The sequence below is a fragment of the Megachile rotundata genome, chromosome 12 (genome assembly GCF_050947335.1).
Source record: "Megachile rotundata isolate GNS110a chromosome 12, iyMegRotu1, whole genome shotgun sequence".
Lineage (NCBI taxonomy): Eukaryota > Metazoa > Arthropoda > Insecta > Hymenoptera > Megachilidae > Megachile > Megachile rotundata.
Genome location: NC_134994.1, coordinates 14,517,125 through 14,541,287, shown reverse-complemented (window position 1 = coordinate 14,541,287; position 24,163 = coordinate 14,517,125). Strand labels below are relative to the sequence as shown.

At 44.2% G+C, this 24,163-nt stretch overlaps 1 protein-coding gene across 4 annotated transcripts in view; it reads right to left on the bottom strand.

Moving 5' to 3' along the window:
* The window catches only part of LOC100876720 (putative receptor-type tyrosine-protein phosphatase mosPTP-1), a 289,852-nt gene extending 265,927 nt beyond the window's left edge, over positions 1-23,925 (bottom strand). For 2 of the 4 annotated variants that reach the window (XM_076538261.1, XM_076538262.1), the window contains exon 1: positions 23,372-23,925. In XM_076538261.1, the coding sequence (XP_076394376.1) occupies positions 23,372-23,456 (85 nt within the window). In that variant the 5' untranslated portion in view covers positions 23,457-23,925. The remainder of the gene's footprint in view (positions 1-23,371) is intronic. The other 2 variants (XR_013040155.1, XM_076538260.1) reach the window with 2 other exon arrangements.
* Positions 23,926-24,163: the final 238 nt, after the last annotated feature.

Below are 24,163 nucleotides of genomic sequence, written 5' to 3'. Positions count from 1 at the left end.
GCGACGAGTGCAATCGTTCGTGTCATTCGATTTAGCCCCGCTCGATGAAGGAACGGCCGTAAATTGCATTAAATCTCGTGGACGAGCATTTCCTGCCGCCACGTCGCGCCACGCCGGAAAACGTCGCTATCTTTTGGAGCGATTAACGTGGGACGCTGCGCTGTACCGCTCCGCACAGCTCCGCTCCAAGTCGCGTCGTGCCGTTTCGCAAGCACCTCGCCATTAAGCGGCGCGAAATGTAGGCCATCCTTTAAACGTGTTGAAAATACCGGAGCAATACCGACCGTTTGGAACTCGGTTAACCTTTACGATACTCTGAACGAACGAGTACATTGCTGGACAAGAGTTTGCAATCACGACACGAGGGTTCGATTGCACGGCGAAACTTCGATTATCCAAACACGGTGGTTTCGATCTCTATGGTCTCCGACTACTTTTCAGATGCGACCATTTGGCCTCTTAAAATATCTAATATTTGCCTTTTCGAGGTTTGTCGAGCATTACTCTGGCGTACATTCGATTACAGAAACTGTGCGTTCCGCGAAAGAGAATCGTTGGAATTTCGCTCACCGGTGTCGTCGTCGACGTAATGAAGTCAAAACCGTTTTGCCAGTCTTTTCGACAACGCGTATTCGAGGAAAACTCGATAAAGTTATCGAAAACGTTACCGTTAACAAAGTTACCGTAATTACGGCGATACAGGCGATCGTTCGAAGTACAGTGAACGACACGGGGAAATATTTAGTAACCAGTTTAAGCGGCCGTTTGAAAATGCTGCGAACGTCGAATAAAAGCTTAGGTAGCTCGACGAGCCTTCTGTCGCCAGAACGCGTTCACTGGCCACGTCCGTTAATTAAATTAGGAAGTTCGATAGTAAAACGACTCTTGTTTCGAAGCTCGATGAAATTTCGAACACTGACGAATACGCGAATTATACGCGGTAAGGTAGAATTTTTTGCGTTATTTCCAACGGTGAAGTTGTTGGAAGCATCCGGCTACTCGACTCGATTCTTTCGTTCCAAGTAGCCAAGGCGCGTGAGAACGCAACCATGTGCCCTATTACTCTGCAAAATTACCTTCCGCGCGGCGAGCTTCTTACAACGGTGGCTTACTTTTCCGCGGCTTTACACCGTGGAAAATTGAGTCGACGGTTATTATCTGCCGGCTTGAAAGCAAAATGTACGCGCCTCTGCGCCCCGTTAATGTCGTTTCAACGCGACGCGACAAGTTGCATCCGTTTTCAGATGTCTCGCGAATTGGACGCGGGTTACGGGAAGATGGAGTTCGATCGATTAGGAAAATCGCAATTCGAGGAGGAAGATAACAACGTAATAAAATGGATAATCTTAAAATTACATTTTGAAAATATATTTTTTGGAAACGATACAAGACAAGATTGGAAGAGAAGAAACGAAGCGTTTCACCTTAGTTTTGAGATAATAACGATTCGTTTTTGTCGGTCAGAACGACAAGCGGAGCATCGCGAGGATAGATTGACGTGGAATTGCGAAGGAACGGAAACGAGACGTAGGTGGCGAGATAGATGTTGAAAGAAACAAAAAGAAGAAAGGAAGAAAGAGAGAGTAGAGAAGCCGAGGAAGCTTATCAAACGGGTTTTCAAATTACAGAAGTGATCCTCTTCGTAATAGACTCCCCTATTGCGACTTATAGGATCTCGCTCGGCTCGAGTTGGGAAAATTATAAAAGAGACGGGGTCTCTCGAAGCTGGAGCGGAGGAAATGAGAATGGAGTACGAGAGAAGATGAAAAGGAGTAAATGAGAAGGAAGAAGGGGACACGGAGCGTGAAGAAACGAGTTAAAGGTAGCCGGAGAAAATGGGTGGTTCTCGCGCAGGAGGGGTAAACGCGTTCGTTTCTCCGGCTCGTTGACCGATCGTCTCTGATTAGATCCAAATCAACCGATCGTTAAGGTTAATATTCAGAAACTGTAACAAATTTTTCCGAACTCTTCGACTAACGATAAACTGTACTCCCGATCCGAAATTGTGTTCGTAAACGGTATAAAAGGACTCGTGGTTCATCGAAATTCGCTGTTCCTCTCGCGCCAGCGGATATTTGCGGAAATCACTGCGGAAATTCGGCGTTGCGATCCAGCAGCGAAAGCACAAAACCCACAAGATCGGGTTCTTCTTGGAAATCAATTATTTAAATTTGCCTTCGAGGGCGTGATAAATTAAAGCATGCTCGTCGTTGGAACATCGCTCGTATCCTCCGGATTCGAACCGGAGATTCTCGCAACGCTTCGATCGAATGGCAGTTTACATCGTTCATGAACGTCTAATCTCGAATGGAAGCGGCTGTTCATTTCCCTGCAATTTCGATTTCACGATCGAGGCCCTTGAACGGTCATTTCCACCGGTTCCACCACACCTCTCGATCGCGTTCGTTTCTCGTTCTGTTTCGCGAAACAGACGCGAATAACATCGTACACGGGTCCTCCTCGTGTTTGTTCATCCCTGTATGTGCACCGACATGTCCGCTCGTCGAAAGAACGAAGTGAACTCGTTTCACGCTCGCGCGAACATTATTGAGAGAGCGGTTAAAAGACTTCGCTTCCGGGCTACAATCCCTTTTTTTTCGTTCCCTTTCGCTGTCCCATTCAGACGCGTGTGAAACGTTCGATTTTTCACTTTACGAAAGGATTAATTCGCCCAACTTTCACGCGGCATCCTGCGGAAACATCGCGTTGCATTTTTCATCCAGCTTGACGCTCTCGAGCGAGCGAGAATTGTTCTTTCCAGCGTTGCTCGGGTGATCCATTCGTTCTTTCGCTCGGTGTTTACCCGCTTGTCGTCGCTTCGCTGGAAGGAATTGCGACGCGTCGCTGACAAGAAACGAGCGCAATTGTGCCAAGAAAAAACGGAAATAATCTTTTCTTTTAGCTTTGAATGTCGCGCGTTGTTATTCGATTGTTTCGTGCACAACACGGAACGCGACATTGCTTATTTCCCTTACAAGACTTACTGTTTGACGTTTATTGGAATGCGTAGCAATTTCTGATACGGAATCTAATTGATCTAGCGTGAAAGTATGATATCGATGTGTTAAAATATCTCGGCACTTTTGTTCAAACATCGAAATACGAGTTGGTACGTCTTCGATCAACGACGTGTCAGGCAGGTTGACGTTAAGACGTAACCAAATTTCCGTCGAAATCTTCGCTGTCCCGAACAAATCTGACAGTCGACGTCAGATTTAAGGTAATCTCTCGGTCCCGTTCGTTAAACGACGTCTATTTATTCGTCGTCGCGAACGAGACGGAACGAGCCCCGTGAATCACTCTAATTAGCGCGTTCGGCGGCTACAATTCGAGAAGCAAAGCTGACGTGCCGTAACTAACGACTCGTTCGTCCCTTTCGTCGATTATCCGGGACTTAATTCGAGGCGGGAACTCCGCCTCTTCCGGAGGACCGATCAGAAATGAAAATTACCGAGCGTCGTCTCTCGGTGGTTGGTCGCGTTTGTAACGCGGAACTTTGCCGCACGGATTTGCCAGCGTTCCGCACCGTTTTCCGAATGCCGCTCGTCTCCGGAACCTGTCACGCCGATAAATCAAGGGACATCTGCGACTTCTCTGACACCTTGCTGGAAACGTCGTCGTCACGTACCAGAACTACCTCTTTCCTTTCCGTCTGCCATCTTCGTTCGCTTCCGCTCCGTTCGGTCAAACTCTTTCTTTCTTTTCGTCCCCTTTCCAATCCTTTTCCTTCCCTTTCCCGTGCATTTTTCTCTGCGCATCGCGTACCAAACGTTGAAACTAATATTATAGCTTCCCTCTGGCCAGAGCATACTTTCACGAGAGGCGAGCTCTTGGATACCGGCGTCGTTGAAAATGGACCTAGTGCTCCAGCGAAATGGCGGAAAAAAAAGAAATTTCGAGAGGCAAACTCGTCATATACTTTGACGATGCTATTCCTGGTATGGATACCGACTTAGAGCCACGATTCAAAGCAATTTCTCTTGATTTCGTCGTTTCTTGTACGCCCTCGAAAAGCGGTTACCTCGACTCTTGCGGTTTAATTTTAATCTTCAAAATTATAATAGTTGACAGTTAACGGTTGGAGTCGCAGCGAGTTTAGAGCGGTTGCACAGATGCGATTGTGTCTTTCGTTTCCAAAACAGTTTTTCGCCAAGTTTCGGTATAACGAGAATCGGGCCCGCGGATGTTTATAGACCCGACAAACTTCCGCACCAAGTTGCATTACGATTATGAATATTCCACGGAGCTTCGCGTAACAGCGCTCCGAGCAGATTGTTCCCAACGACTTTCTTCACGAGGGAGAACTCGTTGTTCCAGGCAACCATACGTTCGCATACGGCTGTTGAACGAGTTTAGATCGAGAAACCGGCTCCTGGGCCGATCCTCGCGTTTATCGATAAAACGTTGAACCGGTGCACTCGGCAATCTTGCCGGTAGCATATTTCCGTCGCTAATGATCAATTTACCTTACCAGCTTTCGACGAGAGACGAATTTGACTGAGAAACTCTCGACGAGCCGGGGGAAATTGAAATCGTTTAATCCGAAGTATATTCTCATCCGGCCACCCCCTTCAACGCCTTGCAACTATCTCCGCCCGTTGCCTCAACTTTCAACCGGCAAAGTTCGCCGTGCGCTCCCTTTCCTGTGACACGACGCTGATATTTTGCAGCTCCCGAAGAAATTTTGCATTGCACCGACGACCAAACTTCCAACACTTTTATTGGCCAACCGAATCAGCCAAGTAACTAAGAGAATCAGCCACCAGATCAGTTTGATTAAAGGACTTCCCGTTTCTCGCCAAAGAAAAATCGCTCGTTTTCGTCGATGCAATCAAACTTCTCGACGAATACGAAACGGGAAGATCGAACGTTAATTACGGATAGGTGACAACTCGAGAACTGGCAACTTTTCTGAGGATCGATCTCCTATTTCGAAGCTGACCAACATTTAGAAAGTCTCCATCGTACAGGTCAATGTTCGCGTTTGTCAATTTTATGTAACCTTGCATTGGAAACGAACGTGGAAGTATCCGATGTTATTGCCAGATAAAATTTAAAAATTCAGCGGTCTTTTCCGAGAACTTCCGCTGTAATTACAGCACGGTTTGGATTTGAAAAGAGCGACCGCTTACGAGCATCGAATGCCGGGCCAAGGAACGAGACTACGCGATCAAAGAACCGGCTTTTATAAAGTCGAACACCGCTCGAGTTTTACTATTTCAATAGACATCGAGCCAGTCAATTATCCGTAAAATTCTACCGCGGCAAAGGAGAGGAAAATAAAATAGAAAGGGGTGTAAACAGTAGGTTTCGTTTGAAGCGAATTTTGGCGACGCGACATACAGCAGCGCTTGTTTATTTCGACGGAGCAAGTTACGAGCGGCAGTTAACGAAACGCTTTGTAATGCGAATGTAAATGGCGTTGTATTCGACCGTAATGTCGCCGGAAATACACGTGACGTTTTTGCTTTCAATTTTACATCGGTTCGTTGACTCCTTTCGCTTTTGCGGCCAACCATAAACGAACGGATTCGCGGAATACGATGCAGTCACCTACCAGAGGTGCAGATTTTACGAGATAACAAAGCAAAACTGAAAATCCCGGTAAATCCTTGCTCGCGATCGAATCGATCTGACGGAATCAATTTTAACCAAGGCTCGCTTCCTGCACGGGACTGATTTATACGATTCGTCGGTTTCGTTACGAGGAGACATCACGAGACGTTCGGTTATAGCGAACTCCTTCGTTCCACCAGGAATTGAATCGCGATGGATGGAAAATACGATGCGTCACGATACAGACACCGACTATCGGAAATAAGATATCGATTAACGCGACGAAATTATGTATAGCGTGGCTAAGAAATATTTTATGACGTTGAAGTGCTGTCACCTAAGTTTCGGATCTTTATACAATATGGCCTCTTAGAAAAAATCTGATGGAATGAATTTATTTGGAAAAAGCCTACACGCCTCGGTAGAACGCAAGAATATTCCTGTACGTGAAGAACATGAACCATAAAGGAAATCGAGCATCAAAGCTGCTATACTCTTTGAGCAGAGTCTTGCGACCAATTCCGCTAAACTAATAGAACTTGTAACGACTTTGGAACAAGGTCAACCTTACAGGATGTACATAAGGAGGCAGCCGCCTGTACTTTCCTTCGTTACGTATCCATAAATGTAAGAATACTCCGATATTACCGATACTGGAAGAGAACAAACCTAAATTCTTGTGTACGGAGCGCGGAAATAGAACAGACGGATGCGTTTCAACTGCCATAAGTCAATTTCTCGAGTATCGGACGGAACTCGCAACAAATCGCTTCTATCGACGGAGTTGGTCGTTTCGGAAATGCCAAGAAGGATCGCCAGCAGCGGCGTTACACAGCATGGAAAATCAATTGTCGGCTTCCCAGAGGGTTCTGTACCGTGCTCCCTCGACGATTGGTTCCCCTCGATGCTTTCTGGACCTCTTGAATAAATATAACACTCGTTCGAGCGTTCTCCATAGGCGAACTCTTGTTATCTCTGCACCAGAAGCGGGCATAAACGAAATAACTTACGTATGTTGACGGTTCACGTTTCGACGCGCTCCTAAAACGAACGTTTCCGCATTTACGCGTATTCAAACGAGTTTCGCTCGTGAATTGGCCACGGCATTCTCGTACGCCTCGCTCTTTGTATTTTTATCGGCACGTTTTATTTGAGTAAATTTGGTTCGTTTCATTTGCGACGATACAACGAGTTGGAATAAAAAATACGCCAGTGTTACGCCGTTTTATCGACGGTATAAAATGTAGTGATAAAACGTGATGTAAACCCGTGGGTGGACCGTGACGAACAGACAAGAGAGTATCGGAAGGTTCGGGTAATGTACGCTGAAATATAATCGAATGCGATTATAATCGACGCAGGCTGTTAACGTAGGATAAATTTGTGATTAACCGTGTCATTTACCCAATGCCGACTATTGCTTCTCTCGCGACCATTTCAAACGCGGGATTAGCTATCAGTAATAAACGATATTCGGAGGAGCTAATGTTTTAATTAAAAATTCAGAATTACTTGTCCATGTCATCCGACTGTAAAACGAGAATTGTTAGTCTAACAATAGAACGGTGATTGACGGGCAGGTAGCTGGGTCAGATCAACGAAGGGAGTAGCAGAATTTCGATCGAAGAATGAAGGAGACAGATGATGAACAGAGAACATTACCACGAAGAAGTAGATAAATCGGCATTGACAAACGAGACAAGTAACTGACAACCGATAAAATGGGAGATAAAAAACGGAAAAGAATATGTAAACAGATCGGCTAAAACTTTCCTTTCGTTTTCGAGTACAAAACCTTCCCTAAATAACTGGTGTCTATTTTAAAGCGTGTCTGGTTAGACACGGCTATCGGAACCTCGATATTTAGCACGGCAATCAAAAATATGCTCTAAATATAGAAAATATGTAGCACTCGTCCGAACATGATTTGCATTTCTGTGGTCTGACAATTTTTCTATATATTTCCAAATAGCACGACGTCGGCCATTAGTGGCAGACATTCGCGCTCGGCTGTCGAACAAAAGTAATCCCTTAATGCCGTTCGCATTGTTCCCTTGAGCTTATGGCTTCCTTCGAACTCCAATGATTCCATGACTCTACCCATGGCCCGTTATTGCATCGGGATATTAAATTATTGTCCGCGTGGTTCGCCTACGGTAATATCGAACGCTTTCCGAATCGTATGAATATTAATGGCGGCGCTGTAAAACGGCGACGACGTCGGAGCGGGCTGATCCGCAGGATTACGCGATACATCGGCAAAAGCCCGAGAAAAGGGCTGCTTCTCTTTTCTCCATGCTTCTTCGTCATGTTGACGAGGGTACTTTCGCTCAGACTCGCGGATAAAAAGCTTGAATGCTCGATTTTAATACAATACTTCCATTTGCCATTTGGAATTCCGTTTCGTTATTTTTTTCCTATAGAATCCGCTTAAATTCAGGATTTATTTCGCGTCAAATATAATTAAAGCTCTAAAATAATATAAATTTTGAAACTTTTTTATAAATTACGGTATCGCGCCACGTGTTTGTATACTAAGACCCCGATTAAAATAAGAACCTTGAAGATGGATCTCGTAATAATCCTTCCTCGGAGAGAGAGCCGCAGAAGCCGAGGGAGAGAAACGAGAGGAAAGTAATAGGTAAGGAGAAGAGGTAGCGCGAAAACGAACGTTTCAATTTACTTAATGGACATTGAAAAACTGATTTCGCGGCCAACGATGCTTCTCCAACAGGGTGATAAGGTTCCAAAGGGGAGGAATTTTTGTCATCCTACCCTATCTACTTCTCGACCGGAAGAAATTACGTTTCCCACAAATTTATCGAAGTCGTACGAAGTCGAGTCGTTCTCATTCCCGTAGTCGCGTGTAATTTCGACCGCAAAACTGTCCAAAGTGCCTTATTCCAGTCGCTCCTCGTGACCAGAATCGCGACGACACACCACCATGAGAATCACGAGCCAAGGATCTATCTTAGTTGACATCTTCTTTGTCCATCTTCGAAGTTCCTTAACTTGAACTCGGCGAGCATATTATTAATTGGAAAAATATTATCTCTACTACTCGGCTAGAATGACGGCAATTCGATAATCGCTGCTTCTCCAATTTCGATAAATAACTCTAAAGAGGAGAAGCGATAATTGCAAAGCTGAAAATCAAAATAATTAATCAAAGGTTCGTCTACGGGACCACCGAGGGGTTGAAAAGACCAAATGGAAACGGGGAGACAGTAATACCCGTTTGTTCGAAGTTATATTGTTAATTGGTGAAACGAAGCAGCTATCATCTAGTTTATCGCGGGTGGAAATTCTTCGCGAGTCTGGTAATCGAGCTGACAATGTTCGAAATCGTAAATTCCAACGTTTCCATCACCCGGAAGCGTTAATTGTCCTCCTAGGCGGCGCTCGACAAGCGGACACGATCGATTGCAACGAAGAGCAGCTTTCGAGGAATTCTTCGAGTGCGAAGAAACGTTTGCCTCGAGCGTGAACAATCCTTTACCAAATATTGATCGTGCCGGAGAAGAAAAGATTCGGTCGAACGGACGCGATTAAGTCGAAAAATGAAAAAGCTCGCAGAGATCAGCTTATTAAGAATATTGCAAATTAATTTCTTTGTTACGAAGCTCTACTTTGTAGAATGTGTTCTCTTCGAAATTGTATTGTTTGTTAATTAAATTGAAAGTTCAAATCCCCGTAATGTGTAAAAACAATATACTGAAAGGGTCCGCGTCGTCAAAGAAATAGCTTTGTTGCATTTCCCAACGAATTCAAAGGATAAAAGATTTTCAACGCGGAGAAAGAGATAGAAATTGAGCACGCGTTCGCGTTTCATCGAGTTCCAGCCATATTCGAGCACCCTCGAGACCGCCACTCAAGAAGTTTGCGTCGTATCATCGTGAAATTTCGTCAAGTTTAAGCATCGCGTTTTTGATTACCCGTAAACTTTTTTCCGGTTTGTTTTCGTCTCGTAAAAAAACTATCGCGACGACGAAACGAGCCTCGCAAAGACGCGCGTAACGTCGAAACGTGGCGTTGAAAAATTAACTGGCCGTGTTGCTGATCCATTTCCATCCTCCCCTCAACTCTTCCGTATCGTTCCGTTGTTCATTTCCCGGAAAAAAATGGGAAAAGCACGGTTCACGGGATTTGTATTTTTCGAACAACGTGCCCCGCCAGGTTTCTTTTTTTTTATTTCCATCGTTCAATTTTACATGATGCGCAATGGAAACTAGGAAACTGAGCTGTACCGTATGAATAATGACCTCGATTTCATAGCCCTAGGTAACCGGTGGCTCGTATCCACATAAATTAACTATTCCATCGGGGTGAGTTTTTCTCGGTCGAATTGGTGTAGCGAGACAAATCATTCGTGTAATCGAATTATCGAGAAATCAATGGACTATGATAAATATGCATGCATTTACGAATCTGTTTAATCATTCTGATCGATCGTGTCGAGAAACTCTTTCGGTATAATTTCTATTGTAACCGTTGTTGCGAATCGCCTGATCGGGCAGGAAGCTTCAAACCGAATAAAACAGAAACGCGACGATCGGCCAATTTGTATTTTATACGGTGTAATCGTTTTTCGTGTACCGTTATGAAATTGCTGCGTTACCAACGTTACATTTGGCGAGGGAGCTTTTGCACCGCGTCGCAAGGTTCGTTAATTCCGTATTTTTCATCGAGGAAATGCTCGCCTCGTCAGAAAGTGCCGTGGCCGATTTACATCTTGCGCCGTAGAGATACAATTTTACCGCGAAAGATTTCTTTCTCTTTCTCGCGTCCGTTTTTTGGATGGAAAACGCTGTCAGCTCCGTTTTCCCGCGTGAAATATTTCCTTCGTCGTTCATGCAAATTACCACGGAGAACGGCCGACGGTGAGATATGAATCGTTATTAAAGCAAGAAGAAAAACACGGTCGGCGAACAAAACGAGAGAAAAAGAGGGACAGGGCCGGTGTTATCGGCTGTTCTATGACTCGCGAAACATCCCCGTCGATAGCGCGTTTTTCCTTAAGCGACGCGGAACCGCTCGGACGCGTTGTCTGCGCGAGAGGCTTTGTTGCGATTGTTCCGCGGTACAACGACCGTTTGATTAAAAAGAGATTCGTCGCGGTGAATCGTCGAACGCGTACGCGAACCCGCGGCTTTGTGCGCCTCGTATTCGTCAGGATTACAGTCATATGCGGCGCGAGAACTTGGCAAACACGTCTGTCAAAATGCTTTTTTTCTTCCTTTTTTTTATTGAACCATCCCCGAGCCGCATTGCAATTGGCGGGCACGACGATGCACCTCCAGCTATAACCTCGCCCCTCCCTCCCTTGCCGTCCTTTCAACCCGTTTCATACTACGCCATTCGACCGTGCTCGTAGCTAGCCTCAATCTCGGCCATTCCTGCTACCGATCCGACCGAAACATTCCGATTCCGTGGCGAGAGACAGGAAATCGCCGCTCTTGAAAATTTAACAGTCTCGTAAAACCCGGCTACTCTGCTTGTCGGAATTCACCAAACTCCGTCGAACGAGCCAATGCCACGCAGCGAGCATTATGCTATATCCGTGCTTATGCAGATTTTATTGTCGTATTCGTCATGATCAGATCCGGTCGACAGAGTTCGTAAACCTGTGATCTATTTATCCGATTTATCGTGGACCAGTTAGACAGCGGAACTTTAATTACCCTGATTTTAACGCGGTAATAAACGAATAAGGTTGTTTCGTCATCGATTCATTCGCGATTGTCTATTTATTTGTTTGAAATAACTAGTTTCGGTACTCGGACACTGTCGTGATGTACGATCGACATCGGTTGCGGATGTTTAATTAGGCCATGGGTTTGTAGCACATTTTCGCGTACCCTTCGATCAAATTCCAACTACGAAAGACCAATATGTGGCGAATTTTAATACTTCAACGAGGTCAAAATTCATTCTCGTCGTTCCACTTGCTTTTAACCGTAATCTAAATGAATGTCACGGGATTTGAAAGGAAGGCACTGTGTAATCAACTGTTCCGTATAATTGATCACGAGCGTGTTGACGCCAGCAGAGGCGAGAAAAATACGTATCGCGTGGACGCATCTATTTACGGTAAATATCGAGTTCGATCAGTGTCGCGATGCTCCCGGTGACGATGTAAAGAGTCGCGATAGATGCGAAAGATAAGGCTGATACGGAACAAGAAAACGCTTGTCCACTCGCTGGTCACGTGACATCGCGTGCTCCTGGTATAATAGTTGCATCGGGTTGTTGGTATCTTGGAAAATTTTATTACGTCTCCGCACGAGCTACCAACGTCTTCTGGTTGGCGCAGATATCACGCGACGGTAAACAACCCGAATAAAGACGATCGGCGTAGGTGGGTCGAGCGAGTTAACGTCGTAATGGAGAATAACATTGAGAAAGGCAAATTGCGAGAACGGCACGAACGAGATCTCGAAGCGAGCCAACTTCTAATGCGCTCAAGCTTTTCCCACGCGAATGGAAAGTGGTTCGAGCCGAGGGAATGCGGATCGCGCTAGCACGGGACTTGAAAGCAATTAGTGGTTGCGCCTTTACTTCCTGTCTCGAATAGCTTCCTTCTTGTCTATTCTATTCTCCTCTCTTCTCGTCAGCTCTCTTCTCTTCTCTTCGTTTCGTTTCGATGCCGCTAAAGAGAACACCGTCGAATATCGAATATTGCAAATGAAGCGGCAAAAACAGATGCATGAATCGGCCACCTGACGCGATCCGCAAATCGAATTAACCCGACAGAATGAATCGGGTAAACGGTAAGACGATTCGAAAAAATATTCTTCGTCGATACAACGATCTTGTTAAGTCACCCTTGTTATTACCTCTTGCACTTTCCAAATCAGAGGTATATGTGTAATAAAGTTACCTATCGAATTGGGAGATCTACAGTTTCAGCAAAAACATCAATTTGTTTATCGTATCGAATTTAACAAAATTCGAAGCTACTAGCGCGAAACGATCGTAGGAAAAATAAAACGCGAAAGGTTCATTATCGCAACGTTGCTTCGACTACAGTAATTAGCGTCGGGAAGTTTGATTACAATACCTTGCTCGTTGGAAATTGGGTAAATATTTTCGATCGTGCCAATCGAAATAACGATTCGATAAAATGTAATTCAGATGGTTGAAAAATATTGAAACCAATAGCAAAGTAAACAGAACAACCAGGTAGCACACGGTGAAGCACTTTATATTCGCGTAGCCGGAAATCACGAGAGAATGACGCATTTTGTAATTTAAATAACTCCAATAATTGCGATGCACACCCCGGTAAATCCTCGAATATTCCCGGGGTGTTCTAGGTGAACAAAGAACGGAATATAATACGGTCCACGACTAAATGAATCGTTACCTATCGTGATTAATTGCTATCCTTCAAATGTATATTCGTACCGGCAAAAAATCGGTCGGCGTTGATTAAAACCGCTCGCGCCAGCAAAAATAATCAAATCGGTTTAAAACGCTTCGTTAGTATTTTAAGTTTACTGTTTCTTCAACCATATGAATTAAAACAACGATCAACACATCCCAATCTGTTTTTATTCCATTTTATTTTATAACTCGTCGGAACAATTTAACTTACGAGTCGGTTCATAATTTTCGTTCGATTTCTCTTCCTCGAACGCGGGAAAGAAACAACGATTCTATACGCGCAATCGAGAGGAGAAAAAACAAGGAAATTAGTCAGCTTCCGGAACGGAAGATCACGATTTAAAAGATCGCGAAAGAAACGCGCGATTCATCTAGGGGATTTCGCTCGCGTGAAAATACTACTTGATAAGGGGTAACTAATAGCGTCTTCAGGACAGATTCTCGATAATGATGGTCATAAACACGGAAAAGCTTAACGTTCGTTAGCGACGAAGATCGTTTTCGACGATTTTTCTCCGAGAACTGAAAAATCGTACGACATTGACCGCAGAGTATAGGTCCATCCTGGCAAAAACGTTAATTAGAGTCACGTGAACAGAAACCTGGAGCAAAACGCGTCGAATTCGCTGAAACTCGTGATAAATTCATCGAATATCGATCGATTTCGTTTCGGTTAACGAGCAAACAACCGATATTAAAAACGGAGGATACAATTTATGACTTTTCTCCATCATATTTTTACAACGGTTTACGCAATTGTTTTAAAGCGTACGGAAATTATCTCGTAACCAGCGAATCCTGTATAGAATGTTTGTTATAACAGCTTCAGAGGGCATAAACGATACATTTAATTAACGAAGATTGTTAATTAAACGTGCCAGGCGCTGGTTTTGTTTGAAATTAATTGTTACGCGGCTATCTTTTCTCCATTTACCGTATTTCATTTCGTTGCCGATCATCAATGACACTTGCCAATTAATTCGTTCGTTGTTCCTTCAAACGTATCGAAAATCCGTTTATTCTTCGCTCGAAAAATGAAAACGTAAAGCCTTCGAGTGGCTCTGACTCTAAGCGCAACGGCAACAAAGAATACCGATTGTTCAGATGCGATTAAATTGCAGGGAAAACAGCGAACAATGCGAGTATTACGGATGAAAACACGGGTGGTGAACTAGTTCAATTACAGCTTTTGAAGAGAGACACGACGAAACGCGTGCTTTCGCCCCATGAATAACACGAACGTTATCATTGTTCCTAATCACGGATGTTTTTATGCTATAACGAGGCCTCCCAGCACCGATAATTACACGTTAATAAATTGCCCCATCGAGAGGGCGCGAAGGGAAACGATAGCTGACATCGGCGACATATAAAATACGTCCGATTAAATGTCCCGAGCGAGACAACGAATCGTCAAAAATCACTGCCGCGTAACGAGGACGACGTTTCAATAAACCTTGATAATCGATGAACAATCCATGATGAACGGAGAGAAAGAAGGGAAAAATGCACGTACACACGGGGGACAGAACAGGGCGAATGTAAATCAGAAAGTACGCGGCCTGATTTGCAACTGCAGAAAATGAATTGTGCGTTTCGTGCTCGTTGCCGCGAATAAAATGTTACAGAAACGACTGTCAACGGCGGAATACACATCAATTTCGCATCCCGTCCATTCTTCTTGCCCGTTCTGCCGAATGGAAATCCCGCGTAAATCGCCAGTGAAAACTCCTGAACGAATAACGGACAGAGGATTTTTGGATGGCGTCAAAATAAAAAAAAAAAATCGATCAAAGGAATGTCGAACGTTTCGGTCCGTGCACCGACGGTCGCGATCGTAAAGTTTATGCGACGCTGCCGTGATTGGTCGAATAAGGAATTTGAACCGTGCGAATCATCGAGAAGGGAGGAAGTTCTTGGCAAACACGGGAAAAGTAACGTGGACCGCGCGAAATGATATGGGACCGAATACAAATACGATAAATTCTCGGCGAACCAACGACTGATTCGAGCAATCGAGTGGATTGGATGCGCCAGAAAGTCCTGTTGTGCGTTCGAGGAGATACGGTTACAAAGCGGAGTTTGCAAATTCTACCGCGATTTACGAAAGTTCGAAGTCCTTATAAAAAAAATGTAGCGCGATACTAAGCTTCCATTCGTTGCGAAAAACAGGCTGATCAAAAGATCAGGGAACAACGATGCGTACTGTCGATACCACAGACGCCTTGTAAAACAATGCCGTAAACTATACGTCTATTGATCAAATGATCACAATGGGATCACAATAGGAACGTGGCCAGTGCCGATACTACGCGTAGCATCGATTCGATTTTCCCGCGTGTAAATGGGATCCTGTACAACCTCTCCAAAGGCGCGTTCGTTGCTCGTCAACGCGAACATATCCACGAACACGCGAAATCGAGCTCAAGCCTATTTAGCAAAAAAGTTCAATCCGAGGGTATCCTGCCACGGATCGATATTACGCGGATGCGATCATGCGAGCCCCGATACACTTCAACCTCATCGATTTCGCTTCTACCCACCCTTATTCGGCAACCACGTTATGTTGCTTTTTTTTCGCTTTTCAACTTCCACTCTCCAAGATTTTCCCTTCCATTCTTTAGGGTGATACATACATCTTCTGTCGGTGCTCTATATTCGCATTTTACCCTCCACACGCGGTCGCCTTTAATCGCTCAGGAGAAATTCAATTTCAACGATATCGATGACTGGCCCTCCCTTCTACGAGCCCTTCGTAGACGCAACGGCATCCGGTCCAGAAACTTACCCCCTTCTTCTGCGCCTCCTCCTTTCCATACCTCGGTTCCCAGGGATCCGCAGGATCGATGTATCCGCGTTCCGGAATGCTCCACACCTCGAACGCGACCAGCTTCCGAACAACTTCCGTCTGAATTCTTTCTCCGCGACCGGGACCAACTTATGGACGCACGATATATTTTCTGAGAACTTGACTGACTCGACGTGCAACGCGATCGAGATACGCCATTACGTTGGACAAATGTTTGACGACCGATGCGACGTTTCGAGTAATCGTTTCAGTTTCGTGGCGTTGGAACTTTGAAAGTGAAGTATAGTCCGTTCGAAGAATAGAATTGTCCCCTGATACACGTACGGAAAATCGAACCGTAAAGTGTGAGGAGTGACAAACAATTCCTTGCGACGACAAATTCAAACTTTCCGTAGCTACAGCAACTAATTTGTTAAATATGAACAAATATCAGAAATTCTCGCCGGTAAATTCCGATATCGAGTTTGTTTCTCGACTGTTCAGCTTCGTAGGACTAACTCGAAGACAGTTTCCAGGTCAACTTGAAAAGACCTTAACTAGAATAATAATTGGTTTCGCGAGATTTGGCTCGGATTCAGCGCGTCGCAGAGTCTCGAAACCGTGGCTCCTAGACAAGATCACAGTCATAGTATTTCGAGCTACCGATAATTGTGTTTGACGAGAACTCGAGCGGATCGTTTCGGTCCACATTGAACGCATTCTAACTGATACACGCGCTACGATTTACAATCTTTCTCGGGTTACGACCGCTTGCGTTACCATTAACTGCTTGCTCGGCAAGTACTTAGCAGTGTTAGGTACTTGCCAAGATCTGTTTGTTCGTATGAATCGTGCGAGGTATTAACGCGAGTATCGAATAGGCACGTACGCAATTGCACCTTCGTTGCCCGTTTCATCGCGTACAACCCTCGTTATCTAGGCGTGATTTCTAACATAAATCTGTGGGATACTCGATACAAATATTATATAGGATACAAAAACTCTGCAGGTGATTCGAGGTACGAAAAGCATAGACGCGACAACTTGGAACGTCCGGAATTTGGAACATGACGCTTTAAGACGTCTGGAACTTGGGACGCGGCAACTTGAGATGCGAGAAATTGGAACGTGACAACTTGGGATGCTCGGAATTCGGAACGTTTAGAGGTTGATACACTTAGAACTTGGGGTACAACTTGGAACACCAGAAGTTTGGACGATTAGAATTCGAAACGTATGGGACGCTTGGAATTTGAAACGCGTGGAACTTGGAGCGGTTGGAATTTGAGGTGCGAGAACTTGGCACGCAGGAATGTGGAATGCAAGATACCCTAATGCGGAAAAGTGATTGACAACCCCTTGTGTCGATGCATCGGTAACATTGACTGTTTCAACCCTTGTTAACGAAAAAAAGAACGGCGCGGAATATCAGCGTCGAGTATGCAAAGAATCGGAAAAAAAGAGTCGAGCGAAGTTCTGTGTACTTTTAATAATAGATAATGCACATTGCCAAAAGCAACCGCTGTAGCTTTTCACGCTCAGATTCTTGCGGTTGTCCCATCGTAGGTATACATATGTATCTCTGTGCACGGAGGTACATACGTACTCTTCGCGTATTAAGTCGGAGTCATCAAGTATACACACGTAAACGTAGCTCTCAATTGGAGCGCATTTACGCGGCTACAGCCAGCCAGGTGTGCGCATTCTTCGTGCACATAGCTCTTACACGGGTACCAACGAACCCACGTGCACGTACACACACATTTGTACGCGTTTATACGCGCATACCTTAGGTCTAATTCAGGGGGCGCGTACCGCTATCTCCGGAATGCGACCTTTCTTCCTGCACAGTTCATTTACCCCATTCGTATGTACCGAATCGCGAGGGCGTTACATTCAGCGCGATATTCGCTGCTAAATGTTCATTAAACCGAGCATTCTGCCTCTCTGCGAGTGTTAATAATAGCGACAAGAGTATATACGGGGGTCGAGGGTGGTCTAATGGTAACGAAGATGCCGAAAGGATGCAGGGAAGTCCACCCCGATGACGTTATTTTTCAAACGAGTCACATTTCTCGCGTTCGATTTGGGTCACGGATCGTCATCGACATTAAATTATTAGGTTATCCGGAAATTTCGTTCCACTCACGGTAGCCCGATTTTATTATCTTTCCACTAGATGACAAACGATTCGAGTGGGACTTTATTTTTATCTTTGAAAATGACGTTTCTAGATGACCTAATACTTGAACCAGATTTCGTAACGCGACAAATTTTCGAGTGGTTCGTGTGTGTCACACACGCCTCGATGCACACTTTTCAATCAGCCGGCCTACAACCCCTTTACGGTATTCTGTAAATCCAGCCATCCGACTCTCTCTTAATTGAAACGCCTTTGAACGTACTTCGAATTCAATGCCTAGTCGAATAAGAGTGATATTAAACGCGTGAGTCTACAGATCCAAAGGCTGTCCGTGAGAGAAGGAGCAGGTAACGAATAATTGAGGTGACAAATAATTAACGAGGTTCGAACGAGATCCATTACGATAATTGACGCGTCGAGTGGCTCAATAGTACGGCCTAGGGTAACACTATTAATTGCTAGCGAACAAAGCATTAGACATTTAACACGGTTACTTGTAATTAGCTAAGATCGTTATAAACGAGTTACATGGTATTTAACGATAGAGTTTTATGGCCTAGCTAGTGTTTCCTTTCGCGGAATAAAAAAATAGCGGACACTCTATCGCCATCGTGTAAAGACACAAGTGACTCTTCCAGAATCGTTTATACTTGTAATAATAGCGATAAACGACCGCTTCGTATTCAACTTCGTTTCACTTATTCGATACTACTAAAGTAGAATAAACTGTGTTGCCAGTAAGACCTAATGTCTCTGCAATCTCTTGCCAAGTCGTTTTCACAGTTACGGTAAAGTTTACTCGACGGTCTTACGGTTTCGACCGATACTTGGATGGCCGCTTAAACGTGCTTTCACAAAAAAATGACCTAATTCTGCGCAAACTTAGCAGGAAATATTAAAAAACGAATCGTTCTCAAAAGTGGTACCTCCAGTTCGAAGTACCTTGTACTACAATATATAAAACACGATCGTCCAGCACGAGACGGTATCGTTTCGAGTCCTCCTGTTCGACGACATAATCGATAACGATTAGCGTTCTCATCGATGGAGACAAGCTAATGTAGCCAAAGTATAACGAGCAATATCGAGTTCTATGAATTACTCGTTAATCTACGATAAATCACGGTCGCTGTCAATATTCGTGCTTCGAAATTCTTAAGGAGCCATAACTCCCGCGAAAGAATAGCTGGCTGTCGGCGGTGCACTGTCGGTCGAAAGATACAAATTGAAGAATGTGCACCAGCTACCCCTTATGGCGCTCGTGAACGCCATATGTATGTGAGAATAGAAGTTATATGGCGTGCAAAAATTTGTTGGTATACGGCATTCGAATATGCGAATGCGTGTATGATTTAGAACGTTCATTGAGGAAATTGATCTTCGGAAGAATACATCGAAATGTATCAAATATACATGAAATCGTATTAAATTTTTCTCCTACATTTTCGATAATAATGTAATTTGAATCTGTACGAGATTTATTAACGCAATTATTTTTATGATAAAATTCGAATTTTTAATTAACTTTATTTACTTGGAGGAATAAATGAAGCTACGTGTATTTACAAGAGACCGTCTACGTTTATACAAGTCGGAGAACGAAACGAACTGAAACTAGACCCTTCGAATAATGCTCGAATCGATTGTCGGATTTGAACGTATATGCTATCAGTCCCTCGAGTACATTTCCCATTCGGGGCTGCGTTCTTCGACAACGACGTAGACGTATTTACGGCACGCGAAGGTATTTTTTCCTCGTTTGTTGGAAACAACGTATCGTGAAAACGAGCTATCGAAAGTATTTTATTCAGGAACGGTGATCGATCGGAATTTATAAATTAACTGAAGGTTTCAGACGTGTGGTACGAGTGGAGGTCGATACCCTTGCCAACAATACCACCAAGTTACTTATATACCGAAGAATAGTCTATTTCAGATATATTTCGAACTTGAAAATGCTACCTTACATTGCACGTGCGGATAACAAAAGATAGGTTACTTCAAGAATGCTTTTCTTTAAAAATACACAAACACGAAATTGAAAAAGACTACATGAATAGAAAATTAAATGAAGACTTTCTAACTGCATTTCTCTTCACAAGCACAATGAACAGAATTAATTATAATAAATTGTCAATCAAATATCGTGTTAATGCAACAAATGGGTTTTACATCTAAATGCACCAGCAAACAACGACATACGAGTCGGATGTCACGAACTGGGTAATCGAATATGATCGAAGAACGGGTCTATGAATCGCGACGAACACTATTCATAGTCAACGATGCATCATGTCGCGGTAACGCAATAATGATTACGGTAGATTTACGAACATTACGTCGTCGACAGCTTCGATTGCCAATTGATCGCGACTCGTCTGAGCAAACGCGTCTTGTTCCGCAAAAAGTGATCGCATTTTAATAACCCGATCCACCTGACCGGATCAAGCGTATTCTACGAAGATTAATGAATCCGAGGAAGAGTTCACGATTATTGATTCAAGTGGAACGCGTGGGACTTCCTTCAACTTCGCGCGATCGTTTTACTATTCATACTTCGACTATCGTGTAAAAACGCGGCCACCATCTAAACCTTCGGAGAACGTACTTCCGTTTCACGGTAAATTGAAAATTTTTTATTCATGAAAATAGCGGAGAAAAATCGCGACGCAGCGGTAAAAGACCATCCTTTGAAGTTACGGTTCGCGTGCCCGGTGTTAAAACGTTTAATGAAGAATACGGGAGTGACTTATCCCCAAATTAGATGACGCTCGTGACATCGCATAAACGATGAAAATACTTTATTATTTCAACGCAGTTGACAGTTCCAAATGTAATTTAGGATTACAGAAGAAATTGAATTATAAAATTGAAGAATATCGATGACATTTGAATAGGAAACCTGTCAGCAAATTGAAGAATGTTAGAGATAAATTTTGAAGAGATACTCGATCTAATATTGCAAGCTTACTACTTTTGGAGGCAGCTATGATTATGCTAAATTTGGAGCAAATTGGTGTTCCAAACATTGTACAGTTGCCTTGTTAGACCGATCGATAATGAAGGAACGACGAAGAGAGCGTCATATCGCGTTCATTAATTGCAGATTCCTGTATACGTTGCTGCCGCATCTCTCGTTTAAATAAAATTTAGCACGCGCAAACGGCCGCTCCCGATGCTAATTTATGTTAATTCAATTTCCCGTCCCATGAATCCCCGCTTAATTGTATTTTAATCGAAGCATACTTTTAAATTTCTCGCTCGTGGAAACGAGACGACGCGGCGTTTACGCACCGTCACTGAAAATTTCATCGACTTACCGCAAAACCCTGTCTCGCCTTGTGCTCGTCTCGCGATTACATTGTAAACGAAATTATAAAATTAATCCTTGAGAGAGATTTATTTAGACCGGTACTTAAAATATTTTCTCGAGGAAAGCTATAGCGAACTCGTCGAGCAATTTCGTCGCGAAAAAATAATAAAGATTGGCAGCGATACTTTAAACGATGTCCTCGAGGGAAGTCGGAGCTTGTCATCGATGACAGATTGCAAATTGATTCATGGTATCTTGTGTGGTCTACACGGTGGATAACAAACTGTAGCAATATAACGGAAGTCTACAGCGTTTTAAGTAGATCTTTCTTGAAAGATCTTGACAGTTTAAGGGTGTGAGAAATTTTCTCGCCAGTCATTTATCGCGCAGCTATAATTCGCGGAAGAACTGTCCGTATTGCGGCGACTCGCTCCTCGAAACCGACAAGCATTTAGAAGCATACGAATCGCGGTTCACCGCGGTTACTAATTAATTTCGAGCGGTAGCTAGCGATTAACTCGACGGTTATATGATCTCGTAGGTCACGGACGCCTACGGATTGACAAACACGCGCAATCGAATAAACGCCGCGTCCTGAAAAGGTTCCCGATATTTTTAGCTCGCCTAATAGGCAATCAGCCGGGATATCGAGCGTTTCGATTAAAGAATTATAGGAATGATCGTGATCGAGTTTCGCTAACGCGACGGTGCCAAAGGTTTCTGCATATTTCAAAATCGTGTGAAAGTTTCACGAACGAGGTTAACTTCCGCAGATAAGACACTGCACCTTACTGTCATCCTTTATTCAGGATATGTATGCTCGTATAACGGCTCCCTGATCATCAATCACAATTAATATCAAAGCATTCTAATAACGACTGCAAGTTTGGCTGCCGCTTTAACCTTATCCGTGTTTGATTAACTTTCTGAATAGAAAGCGTGACGCGTCGGATAAATTAAACCGCAAGATGCTTAACACCGATGAATCTTAATAATCTCTAAGCAAAATTAATCCGCGTCGATTCGAGAGTAGAAAAGGACATTAAATTCGTGGCTGCAAACGCGACTCTGAACCGTTTAATCGACCGAATTCGAGGAATTTTCCGGAGTTTTGTAAAAGCACTTCGTTATAATCCGGAAAATGCGGAAAATATCACAAGATAGAAATAAATGCGAATACCGCGTCGTTCTCGAGTACGTTTTCACTATTCGACAAAAGGCTGCTTTGTTTACGTTCAACTTCGTTCCCTTATTTTCTGGTGGCGGCGCCTCGCCGCAGCTAACAGTGAATTGCACGCGCAATACGATGCCACTCTTTTGTGGCGCGAAGAATGTGCCGGAAGTAATCCATAAAAAATGCTACGCGTTCAATTTCACCGCGTGCTCGTGTACACATTGCTAGAGTCATTGACTAGCGGACGGGATCTCTTTTGTGTCCCGTGCCACGCCACTCGAAAAGGTTAAAGTAATTTTACGTCGCGTTTCATGCAACAACCTCGCCTTCTGTTTACGCTGTATCGTACGTTTTCTTGTTCAACCTTCGTTCGCGGGCCAACATTGTCGCGAGAAATTTCATTCCGGTTATCGAGAACGCCTTTGACACAAAATTCACGCTTAACGACGTACAACAATTTCTGCCCTGATTGCTCGTACCAAATTGACTACATGTTCTGTTAATTACCTGTTAGAAGGAAGTTCAAATATCGATCAAATGTAGCGAGAAACGCGCTAAAACACGGACCGAGTATTTTAACGCTGTTCGTAGTCGTCGATTATCGATCGAGCGTAAATTGTAAAAAATAAAAAATACATAAATTTGAAATTTCTCGGAAAATCGAACTGATATCGAAACACGAGACGGGACCGTGCTCGTTCCTGCTCGAGTCTGCTTCTCTCGAGCGTGAAGCGAAAGTGTAATTCGTAAAGGTTAATTAAAAAACCTGGTGAGCGAACCGTGTCACAAAAGGCTCGTAAAGCTTCTATGCAACGCTACAATCTTCTCAGCGAAACGGAAAAGCGCGATGTTGTATAATACGCGTCGGCGAATTCGACAAAGAACGAGATAATTCAAACATAACGTAATATCTCGACAGAGACAGATGGAGTAACCAAGCACATGGTTAAATCGTTTTTTATCCGTACGCGACATGCAAGAAAATCGAAGGAGATAAAAAACGGTACTTACCGAAAAACCCGCCGTTAGCTGCTGCCTTGAAGACGATCCATAACAAGTAGGTGTAGATAATCCGTCCCCGCAGCCACCAATCCATGGTGTTCACGACTTTGGCCCGGCCCGTTGCGGATGGCCCGTCGTCGATTGCAATCTAATTCGATCCACGTTGATAACGGATACAATATCGTCTCGATAATAGCGCGTTCGTCCCTTTTCCCTTGTCCCTCGCGAAATTCGATCTCACGATGGCGGTTCGTCTCTCTTCCCTTCGTCTGGCGGGAAACGATCCGAGGCAGATCATCGAAATCGTGATGATTCGCAACGACGAACAGCTAATATTCCCGTGGTTCACTCGCGACGTAGACCTCGAGGACGACTAGCATCGCGAACAAACGATACGAAGAGAATCGTCGACGATTTCGCGCGACACAACCAAGTTTCGTACCACTAGCGAACGCGATTACTTCCGAACACGATACGACGCGTTCGCGAACTGTCGGAGTCACAACAATCGGCGAACGGGCGAGACCGCGCGAGAGATAACTAACCGCGTCTCTCCGTGTTTACCGAATCGCGACCGATCAAATAGTAAGCCTGTACGCTGCGAGTCGACTTCTCCACCCCTCCCCCACCCCTCGCTCACCGCGCGACCACCGTTCACTACCCCTGTTGTGTTCTTCTTCGACCCTCGTGTCGCGAAACCCCGTTCGGTCACTCGTCGTCGACGTTCGCGTTTACGTCTCACTGGATAAACCTCTTTCCTTCCTTCTCGGATCTTCAACCTCGATGTCTTATCGGCACGGC